Below are 21,318 nucleotides of genomic sequence, written 5' to 3'. Positions count from 1 at the left end.
TTTTTTTAGTGTAGTTAACTGATATACCCATGTAAACTTAATTGTTTCATTTAAAATACTCTAGATTCTTTCATTATTTACAAGCTGCACAAGCCTTGTTGTTTGTTAGCTTGAGTTATTTTTTTCAAGTGTGATGTCTCAGTGTTCTCTAAATCTGAGATGCCTGTAAATGTAGGTCACCAAACGTTAATCCTTAAGAAACTTCCCCAAACAATTATATTAATTTGACACTGCTTAAGCTACATAAATATTTTGCTAAGATGAGTGCATATTATATATATATATATATATATATATATATATATATACAGTATGTGCATGCGTATATGGTGTTCTGGACTGAATCTGTGTTTTTGAATGAATTGAGTGAATGATTTGTGACTCAGTCATTGTTTTGTTTCTGATTAACTGACCACTTGTCACCACCAAATAGTGTGTGTGTGTGTGTGTATACAAACATACAAACATGAATAGAGATACGAACCTGTACAATATCCCTCTCTGCCAGCTTTCCTCTGGAGGATATTCTTACATCGTCACCGTCCAGTTCTACCATGGCTAAAAAGTGAGATCATCATGTTATCTGTCCTCCAGCCAATAAAACAATCTGGAGCCTTTTGCCCCAGCATGACACCAACATTTACCTCTTTGCTGGAACATTATGAAAGGCCCAACACAAATACTAATAGCAGATGGTGGGACATGCTAATTATATTGAACAGCTGTGAGATCTGCGTGTTGACATCTGCTTATCAGTCCGAAACCCTAAACCTTCCCAATTAGGTGACTTTTCATCCAGAATCTCTACTTTACATGAGTGCAAACTGTGAAGTTGCATTAATGCATTAAAGTTTTAACCCTCCATATGGGAATACTATTAATAGCTGAGTTGATGGTTAAGAAACAGTTAGGAAGATGCTGAGTACAATACAAAAAAGCAATAAAGGGTTATGCAGTAAATTTTCTTTTTATGATTGCAGTACATGACATATACTACATCTAATTAAACAGAAAAGAGAATGAGGATATAGAAGAAGATATAAAGATGAAACTAAATAAGATTAGATTCAGGTCTTACCATCAAATTCAGCTTGGCCAACTCCAACAATAATGATGGACATAGGTAATTTTGCTGCCTGAGAAAACAGAGAAGACTAATTATACGTCATGATAAACAGTTCACATGCTCTGACATAATCCAATTCCTGTCTGATAAGATTATTCAAATTTACTGTAATGGTGGACTAACCTATATGTTTTAAATTTAAGATTATGCTTAATTTGATTAGTCAAAGAAACACATCGGACAGTCCAAAAAATAATAATAATAATAATCTGAAGAAAATTATACCTTTCATTTACATTGGCTTGGTATTATTATATTACAGCAGTTTTACTGTATTATTCTGTAGTTTTACAGCCAGTTTTTGATAGCGGTAACAAAAGAAATTGAGTTATTCTGGAACATGTTAAGAAAAAACATGTTTGAAAAAACGCTAGGACTTTGACTGTGATTTTGACAGTGTGATTTTTTCACATACAGTACAGTGAGGTGAAAGTTATGCATTATTCAGACCCTCCTGGATCAACATTCTCTCTCCTATGCTAACTGTCCCTGTTCCTGATACGATGCCTGACTGACAGGTCAAAACCCCTTTATCAGAGAAGTAAAGAGTGAGTCTGTACTGAGCTAGCTCAGAGGCTGCTTACCAGTGACAACGGATAACCAGAAATCCACAGGACATTCAGAGAAACAAAACTCACTTTCTCCCCAAAGTGACTTCCCAGTGGTTCGAAATGAAAAGTAATTGCATTTAATGCATCACACACATGATCACAGCTGAAAAAGACTAAAATACAAGAAATACATACAAGGGGAAAACATAATTTCTATGAAATGTTATCTGAAGAGCTTACAATATACCTTTAATATGTCAAATATATAATGAGAGAAATTTTAAAGGCTCCTGAGGGTTTGAATTTTGAAAGTACCCCCAGAGGGCCTGTGAAAGCCTGTTGAGAGGAATGAATAATTTAACAAATAAAGCTGGCTGGACACACAGCCTCAGTCACAATGATAAGTTTGTGGGCTGTAATGGAGTTAGAATTGGAATTTCACCAGGGGCCACACAAAAACACATCACACAAGATGAAAAAGAGCCACACACACTCACTCACTCACACTCTCACACACACACACACACACTCACACACACACACACAGACACACACACACACATAGACACACACAAACACAAACACACACACAAACACAACACCCAATAAACTGTGGGGCCTGGAAAGCTAATCAAACCAAATGAGTGAATTAGATCATTAATTACTATGATTCAGAGATCGATTCCTTCAATAACCCTTGAGCTTTATGTGGGAAACCAAAAGATGGACTCCATAAATTGTCAACAATACTAAAGCAGAATCAGCTGACTGCTTCTTTCAGAATTTCAGACATAAATATACTGGAAATCACTATGAACAAATAACATATATTTATATTGGTTTTAACAGTCAACTGACTCTGATTTACTAGCTCTATTTTTTTCTTCAATTAATAATATATTCAATTCAATTTAAGTTTATTTGTATAGCGCTTTTCACGATACAAATTCTTGCAAAGCAGCTTTTCAGAAAATTTAATTTCTACAATATATTTAGTAGTAGCTTATCAGTGGTGACATTTAATGTACATACTGTATGGCAGAAATGTATGGAAAAATCAATTATAGACGTAATCAAACAGATGATGAACACTATTAATAGCAATTATTATATGTTGCAATCAAACTAGCTAACTAGCTAAATTTGGTAGTTCTGTATGTTGTTTCAGGATTGGCATCATCTGAGGTCTTCTGAGTGGTTGGCATCATCTAATATTAATTTGTATATATATATATATAAATATGTGCATGTTTGTGTGTGTGTGTGTGTGTGTGTGTGAGAAAAGCAGTGTGCGTGCTCCTTAAGTGAAGAATTTAAACACTAAAAAAAACAAGCTACAAATAAAATAAACAGCATACAAATCAAACACACCAATGAATTTCTAACATTTACAGATAAGGATAGAATAAAAGATAAAAAGTTATGAGCTCTGGAAATCATGTCTCAAATGCATTAAGCATCACAGCCAACTTACAGGAGGAAGAAGCCACTGTAAACTGTATGCTGAGTTAGTTTGAAATTCTTAATATATCACCAAAGTATATCAATATAAACTGTATTGTCCTATATCTCTTATAAATTTTTGTTATGAATATGTGTTTCTTTATACCCCTAATACAAAGGCAATAATTATTCTATCCACTTGTGTTGTGATGGGGATGGTATTGGATCCAGGCTGATTTTGTCTACCAGTCCATCCCTGTCTGTATTCATTGTGCAGACAGGACATTGAGTGCTTGGTGCCAATGGGCAAGGATTATAAAAACATATTTATGGGTTTGGAAGTAGGTCAGCATTCCCGGAAATGCTCACGGGGGACAGAGGCAGTCATGTGTTGAAAGAAATAGAGCTGGGAAGATGAGTCTAAACAAACACATTTCACACACACACACACACACTTCATGTATTCACTGCTCTATTTCCTGTAGGTCTTTCCTTCAAGTGATTCTCTCGAAATCTCTCTTGCACACTTGTTTGTGTACTTTCCCTCTCCCTCTAGTTTCCTGACTTTCTTTTATTTTTTTTCAAATACCTCTCTCAGCCATGAAATAAGTGCAGATTACTGTGAATCATGTGATGTGACATATTAGCAGCTAGCCTATAATAAACTCTGTGAATTACAGTGTTCTCTTGTCCGCTGAGCCACATACACCCTTGCTTGGCTTCAGTGTATTCTTAGATTCTAAAACTTCTTTGGAGTCATTTAAAAGATTTATTAAATATTAAATACATAATTTTTTGTATGTTTAAATATACACTGAAAAAATAAAAACAGAAACAATTTTCACTTTCTGTAAATATGACACTGAAACAAATAAAAAAACTGAAAAAGAATTTTCACTCAGATATCTTGAAGTTGATGGCATATTTCTAACAAAGTTAATTACAACTAAAAAAAACTGGCAACCCTAGAGAAAAAATAAATAATATCTTAAAGGTATTTTTAAAATACATTTCAAGAAAAAATTATTTAAATTGGAAAAATTCATTCAGTACTACATTTACATATTTATGTACTTAATAAAATACCCTGTAATTGTACTTTTGGTATAATAAACTGGTATACTAAAAGTCTGCTAAATTCATTCAGTACTTAATGCATTCTGCTTTTGCAGAAGTAGTCCTGAAGTCCAACTAAAGAAATGCTTAAGTATATTTGATTGTGCTAAAGTGGAACTATTGCAAGTACACAATTTAAATATCTTGCATTTAAAAACCGATATTAGATCAAACAATCCTCATCAATAGTGGCATTAAAACACATTTTAGTCTTAATATTAAGAAATGTGCATTGTGCACAAGTAGCCCTCCAAATAAAGTTTAGAAAAACATTTAACTTCAGGAGGTCTAAGAATACAGATCTAGGGGACTTAAAAAAAAGTTAATGGGAGTGGGAAAAATTAACTTTTGCTTCTTAAGTTTATTTATTTGAAGATGATTTTTTTTTTTTTTTTTTTTTTTTTGGGGAACCAAGACAAAAATAATTACAGGAAATGGTTATTACAGAGTAATTACTCTTGTTCGAAAAATACCAATGGTCAAAATTAGTGATGACAAAAACCAATGACCATTCAGTCCATGGAATTAACCTACATTTCGCTTCAGCTACTTAAGCTAGAATATATTTAAAAGGCCAAATTGCTGTGAGTGCGGAGAATCAGCAGTCAGAGTAAGAGAGTGATATGAGAAACACTTCAAAGTGCTCATTTTTATCTAATTATTTTAAAAAGACCAACAAAAAAAGAGCACATGAGTGGAATTTCCATAGCGGGCTTCAATAAAAATCACTCAGGGCATAGAAATGAATAATGCACATGAAGTGTTCAGTCATTCAAAGTGCATGAACCCATATCAGTCAGTGCAGAATTGTTTACCGTGTGACCGAGAACCAAGATCCAAAGCATCATGGGTAGAGGGTGAAGAAGAGACAGAGCAGCAGGCAAGATCTTAAAAGGAAGGTGTGGCTGTTTTAATAATGTGACTAAACAGTCGCAAATTCCCTTTAAATCCAGTCTGCTGGGTAACCATAGCAACGGTGACAGATGAATCCCATTAGGTGCAGAGAGGACCTCCGGAAGACCCAAAAAGTACCTTAACTCTTCTTAGGCTTTGCCTGGGGGGCTCTTGTAATGCACCAGAGTATGATGAGACAAACTATTTTTGAGGACAGTAGGCTAGAGAAAGAGAGAGAGAGGTCAAGGATAACTCACATTGACGATGGCTTCTTTAGTCTGAGCCATATCTGATATCACACCATCTGTGATGATGAGAAGCACAAAGTACTGTGAGCCGTCTTGAACTGCTGCAGCATATCTGTGTGTGCAGACACACACACAGTCACCTTTTCATATTAACAAACATATTAGCAGAAAAAGTTATGATCCAAATCACCCAAATGAACCATAACCCAAATATGAAAATCTCTTCATGCTGGTACCGTTGATTGTTTATTTTAACATGGAGGATGAATAATGAAAAAATTAGCAAATGATGCAAAACACTTTACAGAAGCTATGACAGGAGATCTGGCCTCTCTGAGGTCCACACACGGTCACAGCAACAAGAAACAAATATTTTATGCTTGTTAAATCATCTATATGTTAAATAACAATACGTACAATCACTACCAGATTAGCTATAGTATTCATGTATATAGAAGCCTGTGTCTGCCTCAGAATACGGAAAAAGTCAAGTGCGTCTCTTTTCTTGTAGTTGTGGCTTCTTGTACTTTTGCTCACAATTATGAATTTGTTTCACATTATTGCAACTTTATAGCTCACAATTGTCTCATAATTGCAACTTTATATCTCACAATTCTGACTGTTTCCCAAAATACAGTGACTGTTTATCAACTGCAACATTCTCATAATTGCAAGTTTTTCTCACAGTTTCAGCTTTGTTTCTCAATTGCAATGTTATATCTCATATGTTACGTTGTTTCTCACAATTATGACTATGTATCACATTTGTAACTATTTTGCACAGTTGCGACTTTATGACACAATATGGTTTAATTTCTTATTTTAATTTTTATCTGACAATTTTATTTTTTAATCTAAGGTCAAAATTTGCTTTAAAACATTAGTTCCTGGGACAGCCTAAAAAAATATGCAAACAGAAGCAGCACCTTAAACAGTGAGCTTAAATGTAAGTACAAATGAGTGAATGAGTAAATGAGTGACACTTTGCTGAGTGACAAATTATTGTGACCAACTTGAACACATTGTAAAATCTGTGTAGGAAAATCTTTTGCCCTCAAGCGAAGTTCCGGATTCTTACCTTGCTACATGGTTGATGACAGGAGCAAAATTGGTGGGTCCGTAGAGCTGGACAGTCTTCAGACTCTCGTGGTAGGCCTCTAGGATGCCCTCCATCCCATTGCAGTATGGGTTATCTACATTACCATTCTTCAAAAAGAACAACAGATTTCAATCAATACTGTGCCTCTACTGTCAAAGCCAAATCAGAAGATTAGATTAGATTGATTGTTTCAAGATGGCGCCGCGTATGGCTGCCTCGGTGAGGAACTCACAAGTTGTTTTTTTGTTTTCTTTACTTTTTTGTTGATTTTTTCTTTCTGTTTTTCAAACACAGTAAGTTTTACCAGTGATGAACTGCGAGCATTCGGCAGTACACACCACACAATCTTCTACCGGTTTTTGATTACTCTGACATTTTACTGAACATTGCAGTTGGCGGAGCAGCGGCACTGTTCAAGCATTTTAAGACGTGCAAGCGTGGGAGGCGGGACAACACCTAGACACCCAGACTCTGTTAATCATTCATAATAATCAATAATCATTCTCGGGGTCTTAAATAAAGCAAACCTCACACTTGAACTGCCAAAATACAGACAGCACATTATATGTCCTACCAGAGTCAGTAATATACTGCACCACTGTTACACCACAATAAAGGATGCATATCACTCTGTCCCACAGGCAGCTCTGATCATTGTTTGGTTCATCTTATACTGACCTACAGCTAGAAGCCAAAATCAGCTAAACTTGTAATAAGGATTATAAAAAGATGGACTAATGAAGCAGAGCGGGATTTACATGGTCGCTTCAACTGTGTTGTTTGGAGTGCTTTTGAAGCTGCTGTCACAGATCTGGACGAGCTCACAGATTCTATAACATACGTCAGTTTCTATAAGGATATATGCATCCCTACCAGAACTTATTTAACTTTCAACAACGACAAACCGTGGTTCACTGCAAAACTCAGACAGTTCCGTCAGGCCAAAGAATATGCCTACAGGAAAGGGGACAGAGTCTTGTATAGACAAGCAAAAAAGTGACTAAGAGGAACTACTCTGAAAAGCAGAGAAACCAGTTTTCTGCCAATGACCCTACAATAGTGTGGAAAGGACTAGAAGACATTACCATCTACAAGACACCATCTCCAGCATTATAGAGAATCAACAACTGGCCGACGATTTGAATGAGTTTTACTGCAGGTTTGAAAAACACTGTCACACACCCCACACCTGTTCTGACCTTCTCTCCACAAATCATGCCAACAGCCATATCGCCCTGCAGCCCAAGACTGGTTGCCCACAGAAGCTAAGCAGGGTTTAGCCTGGTCAGTACCTGGAGGAAAGACCTGGGAAAACTACAGTAGGTTGCTGTTGGAAGAGGTGTTAGTGAGGCCAGCAGGGGGTGCTCACCCTGTGGTCTGTGTGGCTCCTAATGCCCCAGTATAGTGACAGGGACACTATACTGTCAAAAAGCACCGTACTTCAGATAAGACATTAAACTGAGGTTCTGACTCTCTGTGGTCATTAGAAAAATCCCAGAATTCACCCATTGGTCTCTGACCATCATGGCCTCCTAACAATCCCCATATCTACTGATTGGCTTCAACACTCTGTCTCCTCTCCACAAATAAGCTAGTGTTTATTGGGCGTTCTGGCGCACTATGGCTGCCGTCGCTTCATCTAGGTGGATGCTGCACACTGGTGGTGGATGAGGAGATACCCCCCTGCCCACAATGTAGCACGCTTTGAGTGCTTAGAAAAGCAGAAAAGCACTATATAAATGTAATGAATTATTATTATTATTATTATTATTATTATCTATTAACACCTCCAGCAGCCCCCCTCTCCCCCTTCCTGCACTTCAGGTCTGTGTAAAAGATGTGTGTCAGGGTCTTCCGGAAACAGAAGAGAAAGAAAGCACCAGGCCCAGATGGTATTACACTAGCCTGTCTAAAAACCAGTGGCGGCTCGTGGGTCTTAAAAAAGAGGAGGCACACTAATTGTATTGGTCTGGGATCCATGCCGATTATTATTATTATTTGCTTACCCACTTTAAAATGGGTTTTTGGTTGCTTTTAGTCAGAAATGTAAAGAAAACGTCACACAAGATAATATAATATCACTTACAGTACCTGGCCTATCACTTGAAGCAAACATCCATCCCTTCTTAAAAGTCTGTGTTAAAGGAGAGATGCCTGTTGAGCCGACTGCTGTAGCCTATATCCAGCTTAGGCGTGTTTTCCCTTTTTTTAAATTTGTATATATAATGTTTGAATGACAGCTTGGTAAATCTGTCAGTGATCAAATATTCAGTATTGCTACTCATAAGTACTTGGATCATTATCAGCACAGCGGGAGACGGGAGATGATTTGATAACATCAGAAAGGATTCCCTCCTCCACTATGATTATTATCTCAACAACACTCATCACCGAAGAAAACAACCCATGATGATTACATAATAATTTTTACCAACTAACAAACGCACTAAAAAGCAGCTCTGCCCCGGCCTCCCCCTCCCCTTCTCTATCACCTAGCTGTTGTAATTACATCAGCAGATTCGGCACTTTCCAACTTCACTAACATGTTATGGTTTTACAGCGGTGAAATTACAAACAAAAAATACACATTCTGAGACATGAACTGAAATGAACTGTGAATTTTATTTACATTAAATAGTCCTCCTCTCATTTTCACCTCCCCTGACGAGTCGCCACTGCTAAAAACCTGTGCTGACCAGCTGGCCCCCGTCTTCACACAGATATTCAACAGATCACTGGAGCTGTGCAAAGTCCCTTTCTGCTTCAAACGCTCCACCATCATCCCCATCCCAACGAAACCCAAAATTACAAGACTAAATGATTACAGACCTGTGGCTTTAACATCTGTGATCATGAAGTCATTTGAAAGACTGGTGCTGGCCCACCTGAGGGACATCACTGGACCCTTGCTGGACCCCTGCAGTTTGCTTACTGAGCAAAACAGGTCTGTGGATGATGCAGTCAACATGGGACTGCATTACATTCTGCAACATCTGGACAGACCACAGACTTATGTTAGGGTTCCTGTCTGTAGACTTTGGCTCTGCCTTCAACACTATCATCCCAAACCTCCTCCTGTCCAAATTAACTCAGCTCTTTGTGCCCACCTCCATTTATCAGTCGATAACCATCTTCCTGACGGACAGGCAGCAGCTAGTAAGGCTGGGGAAATTCTCATCCAGCACCCGCACCATCAGCACTGGTGCCCCCCAGGGATATGTTCTCTCCCCACTGCTCTTCTCCCTGTACACCAACGACTGCACCTAGCAAGGCCCCTCCTTTAAGCTCCAGAAGTTCTCAGATGACACCACACTTATCAGCCTCATCCAGGATGGAGACAAGTCTGCTTACAGAAAGGAGGTTATAGAGCTGGCTGTCTGGTGCCGTTTTAACAGCCTGGAGCTGAACACACACTCAAAACCCCCCTGGAACCCCCCTGCACTCCCCCCACTCACCATCATGAACAGTACTGTAACAACAGTGGAGTCATTCAAGTTTCTGGGCACCACCATCTCTCAGAACCTGAAGTGGGAGCTCCACATAGACTCCTTTGTCAAGAAGGCCCAGCAGAGGCTGTACTTCCTTCCCCATGAAGGGAAGCCGAAAAAGTGTCATACAACCAAAAACGGGTTCTTTCTGCATACTAAAATCCCATTTTGCAAATTTCATATTTGTCAAACCTAGTGTCAAAACTTTTACTAGCATTTCACCCTTAGGGATCTCAGAATCTGTTCAGTATTTTATGATTGATCTTCAGATAATTATTCATGCTCTAAGGACAGTGATATTTGAAGAGTGAAGCAGCAAGAATGAATAGTCATGATCCTAAGTTCTAGCACAAGGAAAAAGAGGTGGAAGGAGGAGTAGCTGATGGGGGAAAAAAGAGAAAGAGCGGGCAAAAACTAATTAAGAGACTCAAAATGCTCAACGAGATGACGGTTTGGCACACAAACATCATGAATGCTTGGGTAAAGTTAATAAGCAGGAGTGTCAGGAGAGCCTTATTTACACATTACACAGATATAACCAAGCATTTCTAATTACGATATCATCAACATATGAGCAAACAACAAAATAAATACTTCAAAACAACCATACATACCCTCACAAATTAAATTTCACAAAAAGGATAAAGCAACGATATTCAGAGTGTTTGAAAAACACGGCATGTATTTTTTAGAATTCAAACAGAAATGACTCTGGATATGTGCCAGCTAGCTGTGAAATCCAAATAATCTATCATATCTAGAAAAAGGTACCAGGGGAAATTCATGGGAAACCCGGCCATCAGGAGGAATTTTGGCTCCGAAGCCCAATGCAGGAAACATCTTATCGCTGTCATAGTCCTGAATGATCTCTCCCACGGCCTTCAATGCCATGGCGTATGCGTTCATCTGATAGGGGTTCATGTAATGCAGGGAGGTAGACTGAGAAGGGTTCCCTAGGGTTTAAAGAGAGGGACAGATCATAAATTAAGGTTAAATTCTTATTCAGACATGTTGGTCGACAGCATGGAGAACAAATCCAAAACAGGAAACACAATCAACTTAAAAAAAAAAAAAAACCTTACCATTCGACGCAGTGAAATCAATGGCCACTGTGAAATGGATCTGAGTGCTAGAGAGACAAAGAGAGAAAGTAAGAATGAAAGCATTTCAATTTAAGCCAAATTTTTCACACATTACAGATGTGAGAACCTGACGGTGAGACTCAACAAAGGTGATGGATCCTGATTCACCCCAAACTGTGGCACAGATCACATTTCCAGCTTCAAAACACTCATGCTGTTCAAGAGGTTGGTGTAATTACCATCTCCAGCCCTGCATTGTGTGGTTCTCTCACCTGACAGGCAGACAGCCAACCTCCTGCTCAGAAGCCAGACGTTCCTCACAATCAACTCTGCTTGGTGGGCAGATCCAACATCTGTGTAAACCCACTTCTTTTTCCACATTTTTTTAATTAGGGCAACAGTGAAACTGGTCTCAGAACAGTAGTCGAGGAAGACTTCCACATACAAAACCACCAAACATCAAAGATTTGTTCACAACTGTTTTTATACTGAATTCAGTGGGAACTCCAGCTTAGTCCTGGATTACTGATGCTTATCGTGCAGAGAGACTGGCTGGAGGACAGTACATTCACCGGACACAGTATGGAGCCAGTGATTACCCACTGATTCTGATAGCTAGAGTTCAATGGACATCAAAGCATCCGAGTCTTTTCAATAACAGTCCTGTGAATGACAATTTCATTCAAATCAAATTAATGAAAAGTGCTATACAAATAAATTGAAATTAAAAGAAAATAAACCAAAATCTGTTACAGATTCTAATATGGGCATTTTTAAATGGCCATAAAACATCTAAATGGACTTTTTTTTTTTTTTTTTTTTTTTTTACGTTTTACAAGAGTTTAGTTTGCTATTGTCTATCTCCATTTAAATTAACAGAAAGCACTGAGCCCACAGAAAACAAATGGCTAATCTGAACACCTGCACAATGGAACGGATTATACGGGAACAAACAACTTTTTGCTGCTGATGGGAGTGCAGAACACTTGTACAGATAACATCTGAAGCACTGAAACATATCATAATGACATCTACTATCTGAATCTCAATGGCATTCCCTTTTCAGCATGAACTCTGCTGTGCTCTCAGTGTAAATGAGAAATGAGCTCTGGACGAGAATCTCGGAAAACATGGAGTATGAGGTCAGTGAATATTTATAAAACATTTCCACACAGACAAAGAAATCATCCTCTGATGCAAGTGAGTAAAACACAAAAACGAAATGGGGGTAGGGGGAACATTTCAAAGCAGGCTCTTATCAGCAGGCGGCTACAGCTGTCATTCATATGTAACCCCTGCGGTGAGATGTTTTCCTAAGAGCTGATTCATCAGTGATGGGTCAGCAGAGAGTAATTATGTATTTTAAACATCCACTGTACATCTGCAAACATGACCACAAATGAGTGATTCAGGCCAAATCATATTCATACAAAACAAGGGTATTGTGTTTATGTAAAGACCTTTGGTAAGGACCAAAAAACTGAACCCATTTTACCAGCCATTTTATATTATTATTTAACTCAGCACAACATTAAGAGGAAGGCAGAGGGAGCAGCACAATGGTGATTAACAAGCTCTGTTTATGCTCCTTTATCTTCATTCCTTTTTTCTGCCCATCTTGAGGTCTTTTTGTTTTTTGTATTTTTTTGATTATCACTAATATCCCCAGGCACAAAGTCGGGACTAGTGCATTAATCAGCATTATACCGGGGACCTCAACAGCTACTTTGGTGGAGACAAAAAAAATTAAAGAGCTTTTGGACCGGAGCTTTTATATGAAGAACATTTATCTTAATGGTGGAATTCTGAATGTCATCTATAGGAGTGAAAAAACAGCTAGAATAGAATGATATAGAATGATGGGATTGTGACTGTCACATTAGCAACAGTGCAGACAGATGTATTTTACATTCATGACAAATTAACACTTTTGATCCAATGAATGCAAAAAGCAGTGACATTATATATGTATATGTATATGTATATGTATATATATATTATGTGTGTATGTATATATGTGTGTGTGTATATATATATATATATATATATATATATATATGTGTGTGTGTGTGTGTATGTGTGTGTGTGTGTGTGTGTGTGTGTGTGTGTGTGTGTGTGTAAATTAAATATGCCATCTACCTTTCGTAAATTTACTAATCTGCAACTTGATTCAGGAACACACACGTCTCTGCAATGGAGTAGTTTTGTATTTCTTGTGTCTTTCTAAGGCTAGATTCCCCTTATGAATTCTTCAATGACATTTTACACAATGTCTCATTCTGGCCCAGGATGAAGTGCAATCTGAAGAGTTCAAGAGACCTCTAAAGATCTAATCACCTATTAAAAAAAGTTCTTCACTAAGATTAGTTGCAGAAAATAAGAAAGAACAAAAGCATCATATTTCTATAAAAAGGTACTTATGTTTCTTTCTACTGTATCTCCCATTGGAAATGAATCACAAATCTCATCTTAACGATTTCACCTAGAAGGCAATGAAATAGGTAAAAAAAAAATAATGGAGATCAATGGAGACCGTTTCTCAGGTTTTACTCCTAAGAAAAATCCACAAATTCTTGTGTGTCTCCTTCAGGGTTTCAGAGGAGATCTCAACAAAATCACAAACTGTGCTTAGTTTAACTCAAAAACTGCTCAAAAGTCAAAGATTTCAGTAAAAACACAATTATTTCTCAACAAATTCTTCCAAGACTAAATTATCTAAGCTATACTACTGTAAACTGAAATCTGTATTATTTAGACTTTGTCAACAGTTGTCTCATTGTGTCTATTATCTAAAGAGTCTTCTGTTATAAATATAAAAATATATTTCTACCAATAAATGCTGAGCTTAATGTAAATGTGAATAACTAGACTGAAATTCTTCCTGCAGTCCGTTTCTTTTCAAAAACATGATTAAACATTTAATAAGGTCCTCAGAAAAGGTTTTAAATTTTACATTAACTCTGAGAGCTACCTTTATGACCTGCACTATAATTAACACTTCTCCCTTAAGATATGATTCTTTCACTCATTCGCAGAAGTAAAAGGAGAATCCATCTATCTCTGAACCAGGATATGCTGATTTAAGAATGAAGAGGGTTATACATAGTCCTGTTTATGAAGAGAAAAGTAAGGAAAGTGAAACATGTAGCAATGGGAAATCCATACAAAGGTCTGCTTTCAGCGTCAATATTAAAGGTCAGAGTCTGATGGAGAAAAATAACAAAGGTGAAAACCTGACAGAAAGCAGTTTGAGTGTGGACAGAGTGATCTGACTCGGTGTGAACTGAACGTGGCACACAGGGTGATGTCAGAGTGATATAGATTACTCCGGTGTGAAAGGTCAGCCACGTCTTTGGATAGTCACAGATAATAGACTGTTTACACTCTCGCCTTCTTTATTATTCTGCCTCTCTGTTTTTTATTTTTAGGCATTTGCCACATTTATTTTAAACCCTAACTCTTGGAAAAAAGGTACAAAAGCTGTCACTGGAGTGGTTCCTTAGAATAAGGTACACCTTTGCACCTTATTTACCCCTAAAGCGCACATATTACTACCTAAATGATACATTTTAAAAAAGACAACTTTTGTACCTTTTTTCTGAGAGTGTAGAGGCAAGGAAAAATATCACTTTGACTGTACAGATATATATATATATATATATATATATATATATATATATATATATATATATATATAATTATCAGACGTGCAATCTGGGTTATATGAAGTGGCGGGGGAACAATTTTTGTAAGCGAAGAAAACAAAAATAACGACTTTATTCAATAATTCCTTGTGGCGCAGCTGATACAGAAGAGCATACACAACATAGGGTGATATGGACAGACACAGAGGAGACCGTTGACAAAGGAATTATTGAATAAAGTCGTTATTTTTGTTTTCTTCGCTTACAAAAAGTGTTCCTGTCGCTTCATATAACCGAGATTGCAAGGCTGATGGCAGATGGAGTATACTGATGACGACTTTCATACCTTTTATGGACCTTGACACTGTTATTTACTTGGCAGTCTATGGGACTCCATGTTTTCATCCAAAATATCTTAAATTGTGTTCCGCAGATGAACTGAGCTTTTATGGATTTGGATCAACATGGGGGTAAGTGATTAATGACAAAATTTTCATTTTGGGGTGGAGTATTGCTTTAAGATACAGTATTTGACGACCTATGTCTTATGTGGGGTTTTCCTCCAGCCGAGTTTGAATGTTTTCTGAGGACACCTGTTATTGACTTCCGTTTGGGCTTCTTAAAAGAAGCAAGATGACTGGATACAAGAGAGCTGCACATTGGACTTGATTTTGTTTGGTTTCCTTTAAGTTTGTTTCTTTTGTACATTGCTACACTACATTAAACCTCCACGCATTCATTTAACTTGACACCACTGATTCCTGACTGTTACATTCTACATTGTTCTTCTTTTTGTTATAGTTTGATATTGTTAATAAATTTTGCATTCTACTTTTGGCTTTCTGGTGTGTAGCTGTTTTTGCTGCATCCCTTTTGAGCCATGGGCCATAACACAGTACTATTCATAGTTTTAATTTCTGAAAAAAATTAATACTATTATTCAGTACACTCTCAGAAATAAAGGTACAAAGGCTGTTACTGGGGTGTTACCTTTTCAAAAGATACACTTTTGTTCCAATTAGGTTCTAATATGTACACTAAGTACTAATATGTAACTTTAAGGTACTAAAATGGACCCTTTAGGTACAAACATGTACCTTTTGAAAAGGTTCTGCCCCAGTGACAGCTGTTGCACCTTTATTTCTGAGAGTGCAGGGATGCATTAACTTGATCACAAGTGACAAGACATTTATAATGTTACAAAAGATTTTTTCAGCCATTATTTTGAAATGTAATTTCTTTAAAAAATCTTGAAAAAAATTATCACAGTTTCAACAAAAACATTAAGCAGCACAACATGTTTCTTGAGCAGCAAATAAGCTTATTAGAATGACTTTTGGAGGATCATGTGACACTGAAGACTGGAATAAGACACAAAAACTGTATATATATATATATATATATATATATATATATATATATATTAAAAAATAAATCCTAATACCAAAAATACTTATACTAGCCACCCAGACCACAACACCAAAGTCAAGTCTTGAGCTGGAGACTTTATCATTCCCTCTCTCAACCTCTTAAACAGCACAGCCTGACTGACAAAGTGAGAGATACTGGGTGATATCAGTCTCCAGCAGGATGGGACACACTAGTATCTTTAGACGTGGGACGGGAACCATGGCAGGAACTTATCAATATTGGATAAGGGTTGAGAGAGCTGAACATTCAAAACATTAAGCAAGGTTATCAGATTAATTACCTGCTGTTGTAGTCACACATTACAGCTGATAAAGCAGATGAGGCTGATTTTAGGTTGATTGTTGAAACTTATCCTTGAACCAACCAGAGAACCAAAAAGAGAGCCAATCATTACTCACTCAACACAAAAAACAGGTTGCAAATCACCGTTTTCTTGGTAACACTAGATTAGGGAACACTATTCACTATTAACTAGTTGCCAACTAGCATGCATATTACTAGCATATTGGCTGTTTATTGGTACTTATAAAACACATATTAATGCCTTATTCTGCATAACCATATTCATGATCCCTTAACCTCACCCCATACCTAAACACAACTTAAACAACTACCTTACTTACTATTAAAGGGACTCTTTGGTGTGTTTAAAGCTGTTCGTGCATAGATCCTAAAGTTGCAAAGACTAAAGTCTCAAACCCAAAAATATATTCTTTATAAAAGTTAAGACTTGCCCACGCCTTCATAAAACGCCTCGTTTAAACACGCCCCCACATGTCAACGTCACTGTGTGGGAAGATTTGCATAACAACACCCAAATGTTTACACAAAGAAAGAAGGCATAACTTTGATTCTCACTGTAGTATTGTTGCCACCACCGCCATGTCGTGGAGACGCTGTGTGTTTCATTGTGAAAGCGAAACTACTTTGTTTGGCCTTCCAAAAGAGGACACAACTAGAAATCAGTGGTTAAGTTGTATTTACAACACTGTTCCAGAACAGTTCAACCCAAATATTCAGATGTGTGCAGCGCATTTTACAGAGGACTGTTTCCTGAACCCGAGAGAGTTGTTTCTACAAAGTGGGGCAATTCCAACTTTGCAACGACAGTCTGGCAATTCTCACAGCCTGTAAGTACGTTTTCATATTTAAATGTTTTCATGTTTTCATAATTTGCCACTGATGATTCAAACGCAAGTTTTGAGCAGTGTAGAGTAGTGCTTGTTGTTTGTCATTTCTCAGATGACAAATGCAGACATGGTTTTATGTTTACACGGCGTGATATGCAACGCAACGTGTAAAAAGACAGTATAAGTCATTATAATCAGTAATTATGTCCCCACTGGATGCACCAAATGCCTCGTTTGTAATGGGTTTTATTGTTTTTGTCTCGTAGTGCCAGGACAGAGCATCACAGTATGGGGAGGGCGTGACATTTCCGTCACACGCTTGAGGTATTCGGGCCAATCACAACACACTGGATAGCTGGCCAATCAGAGCACACCTTGCTTTTCAGACCGATGAGCTTTGTAAAAGTCGACGTGTTTCAGAAAGGCGGGGCATAGAGGAGCAACAATAATGTACATTGTGTGGAAAATAATGTTTTTTGAACCTTAAACCTCATAAACACATTGCTTTACACCAAACACACAACATGATGTTCTTTTTAGCAACGTCATATGACACCTTTAATAAGTATTAATAAGCAGTAATTAGGAATTTATTGAAGGAAAATTCTTAACTAATCAGAAATATGCATTCCCTAGTGTTACTGTTTTCTTTCTTTAAACAAATATTGCCTAATAGAAAGTATGAAAATATAATGAATGAAGATACGTCCAAGGAACAATAACATGATCTACAACGAATTTAAGAATGCTTTAGAAACAATCAGATATTTATTTTTGCTTCTCTGTAAAAACATATTATAAATTTTATTATTATTATTATTATTATTATTATTATTATTATATAATTATAGTAATAATTATATTATTAAATTTCATATAAATAGACATTCACACTAGCATTCAAAAGTTTGGGTCAGTAAGAAATCTCTCTTATTGTCCCAAGGCTGCATTTATTTGATCAAAAATGCCGTAAAACATTAATATTGTGAAAAAATACATTCTAAAACCATGCATGTGTGTGGGATGGGGTGGGGGTGTGGGTGCGTTGGGTGCTTTTCCCCTTGATGCCCTTTTGTCAAAGCAATATTTTTTGGGTAATTAAATGCCCTTTTGTGAAGGCCTGCCCTATCTAGTTATGATAATAATGATAATTTAGCCGTAAATAAAATGATCCACATGATGACCTGTCACCTGACGATCTCATCCGGGATGATCCCTCATGTTAGCCCACTATCAGGATGCCTTCAATAACATCCGCAGCTGCCAGTAAGTGGAGTTCTCAGTGGAGTGGTGTGCTTGTTTTCTTAAATTATTAAATTATTATTATTTTACAAGAACGACATGTAGAGAGCATGCACAGTTTATACTGTTGTTGTATACTAAAATGTTGTTTATACTGCTGTGTGAGCCTGTGGAAGTAACGTTAGCTGCAGCAAGGGGCTATAATATTTTATTTCAATATCTTCTAATGACAATTTTATGATTGGTTTATAAAGGCTACTATGAACACCTTTTCCCCATTTTTATCACAGAATAAGGTGGGAAATATATTTTAGTTTCTATACTAAATGATATGTCAATTAATCAGTACTGCATTATTCATATAGTTCATTTATTACCTGTGGATAATTTGAAAAACACACATAAACCATATATTTTTGCTATCGTGTGTTTATTGTTCTCATTTTTCATCAGTAAAGATGTTTCTGCTTTTTATTCAGCTCAGCTACAGCGATATCTGGATGCTTTTGTCCATATTAGGCATTTCCTGCACGTCATAAGTTATTACTTCTATGAGTCTGTTTTGGACTTTCTGCGCGAGAGTGCCTTCTGGCTTCAAGTATGAATGAAACACTGCATGAGAGTGTCCAGCGCTCCTGATATTCTCCTTAATTTAATTATGAATAAAATATCAGGTCATGCAAAGACTATCGATACTGTCTCTTTGAATTTAAATCTAGAAAACTCTATGTGAACACACCAGCCTGAATAAAGTGCAGGGGATGAATTTCCATTTTATTAAAATTATATATTTATTAAATATTAAAAATGCAGCGAATGTAGTTCTACGCACAGCAATAGCCTATAAACAAAGGTGCCTGTTCTCTTTTGTTCTTGCTGTTTGATTGGGAAAAGTTTAAAGTGTGTTGAGGGGTTTTATGTTATCTGACTATTCCTATTCCTATTCAAACTATTCCTACTTTGAACTATTATTATTACAGTAATTATTAAGAAAAACATAGAGTGCCTTTTAAAATAATTATCACAACACTACTGATTTTCTCATTATACCCATCTCATTATACTTATCAATCATGTTTTTATGATCATTATCATTCAAAAAATTTATACATTCAGAACAGGATTAGAAAAGAATTCTATTTTAAATAAGACAAAAAAAAATTTATGCAACAGTAGTGTTTACAACAGCAAAACCACCATTCCCTGTAAACTCAATAATAATAATAATAATATAATTCAGTCTCTAATTCCAGAGTAATTAAGAGGTACAAAGAAAAACGTATTTTATGTTCTGATTCACTTGCATACATTTTCAGCAGCCAATTTTTAGTGTCACATGAACTTTTATAAATCATTCCAAGGACAGAATTAATTTTAAACAGATTTTTTGGTAACAATCTTAGTCTTCATTGTTATTTGTAAACAATTTAATGCATTTTTGCTGAATAAAAGTAATTAATTTCTTTTTAAAAAATGTGGTGTAATTAATATTATTTATTTTAATATTGCAAGGACATTTATCAATACACATTTGCTTCGTTTAACCAGTTTTTTGTACATCACTAGTTTTAAAAATCAATCAGATGGAGGTATCTTAATAGGGATTTTATTCAAACCTTGGATATCAATGGATCAGACCACAGTATAAGGTCGAAGACTCTGAGATGTTTTCCACAATACTGGCATCCATGCCGAAGGGCAGCCTTTCATCAGTGGAAACTGAAGAGGACCTGGCAACCCCTGAATGCTGATTACAGTAACTACTACAATAGCCGTGTCTGTTGTTCTAGTTTAACATTTAAGTGGTTATTCAGGTTTTGTTTACCGGAGCTCTTTTCCAAAGCTGTTTGACGCCATTACTGTGATAACATCCTGATGGCTTCAGCAAGATTCTGACCTTTACATCCTCTGAGAATGTTTACAAAAATTACATGTTGTGACGCTGCAATTTCAGAAGCATTTAGAAAAGTCTAAATACAGTACATACGCTTACATGAGGGTGATTGTGTGTATTTTCGTCCGTACCCTGCTTTGATGTAGTCCAGGAACGTGTGTTCGGCTTCCACCAAGAATGAAAGCAGTGTCACCTGGGTAATTGAGCAACAAAGAACAGATGGTTTACACCAGCATATGAGCACAAACCACATCTGCCATGAAACAATCCATCATGGCATTATGCAAAGACTCTTCTCTCAGCTGTCAGGGTCACACAGTCTTTTTCATTAGTACTGTCATTAGAGAACCAGAATCTTTCCATGTTGGGAGGAAGACAGGTGACGGACTATTCATCTGAGTTTTGATTACAATCTCAAAGCCAATTCATGGCAGTCAATGCGGAGAGACTTTGTGGCTCATCAATCACTGTTATCCACACGGACCTCCAGTATTACTTCTTCACTGCTCTCCTTATCAGAAACAGAAAGCACTATTCAATCAGGGGACTTGGATCTCAGATTCTCGAGTAATTTATCTGAATAATATCCAGACGTTCAGAGTCCTTGTGGAGTACAGCTGGACAAAATTAATCCATGTAAGAATGCAGTGAATACAATGAAAAAAAAAAAAGAAGTAATTTCTTTCAGTGGTTTTGTCTAGGGAAAAAATATCTAAACACCCTTAAAACACGAATTAAACAGGAAACAGGAAATAAAAACATATATATACATATATTAGATATAATGTAAAATTTGAAAAACTTGAAATGTTAGAACTGGCAACTAACTGAAACAAAATGATTTATTAAAATTACTAAAAATAAAATAAAAAAATAGAGCTGAATAGAAATATAAAAAAATAAATACAAATGACAAAACATAATTACTAA

The 21,318-nt window shown here is 36.6% G+C and overlaps 1 protein-coding gene across 4 annotated transcripts in view; it reads right to left on the bottom strand.

Annotated features, from left to right (window-relative positions):
• LOC109060713 (copine-5-like) overlaps positions 1-21,318 on the bottom strand; it is a 77,626-nt gene that overhangs the window by 2,073 nt on the left and 54,235 nt on the right. For all 4 annotated transcript variants that reach the window (XM_042762233.1, XM_042762234.1, XM_042762235.1 and 1 more), the window contains 7 exons: positions 20,520-20,581; positions 11,048-11,094; positions 10,737-10,918; positions 6,457-6,584; positions 5,388-5,490; positions 1,079-1,136; positions 485-558 (listed from right to left, as the gene is read on the bottom strand). In XM_042762233.1, the coding sequence (XP_042618167.1) occupies positions 485-558; positions 1,079-1,136; positions 5,388-5,490; positions 6,457-6,584; positions 10,737-10,918; positions 11,048-11,094; positions 20,520-20,581 (654 nt within the window). The remainder of the gene's footprint in view (positions 1-484; positions 559-1,078; positions 1,137-5,387; positions 5,491-6,456; positions 6,585-10,736; positions 10,919-11,047; positions 11,095-20,519; positions 20,582-21,318) is intronic.

This window comes from Cyprinus carpio, chromosome A8 (assembly GCF_018340385.1).
Source record: "Cyprinus carpio isolate SPL01 chromosome A8, ASM1834038v1, whole genome shotgun sequence".
Taxonomy (NCBI): domain Eukaryota; kingdom Metazoa; phylum Chordata; class Actinopteri; order Cypriniformes; family Cyprinidae; genus Cyprinus; species Cyprinus carpio.
Note: the sequence above shows the minus strand (reverse complement) of the source record. Positions and strands in the feature narration are given on the sequence as shown.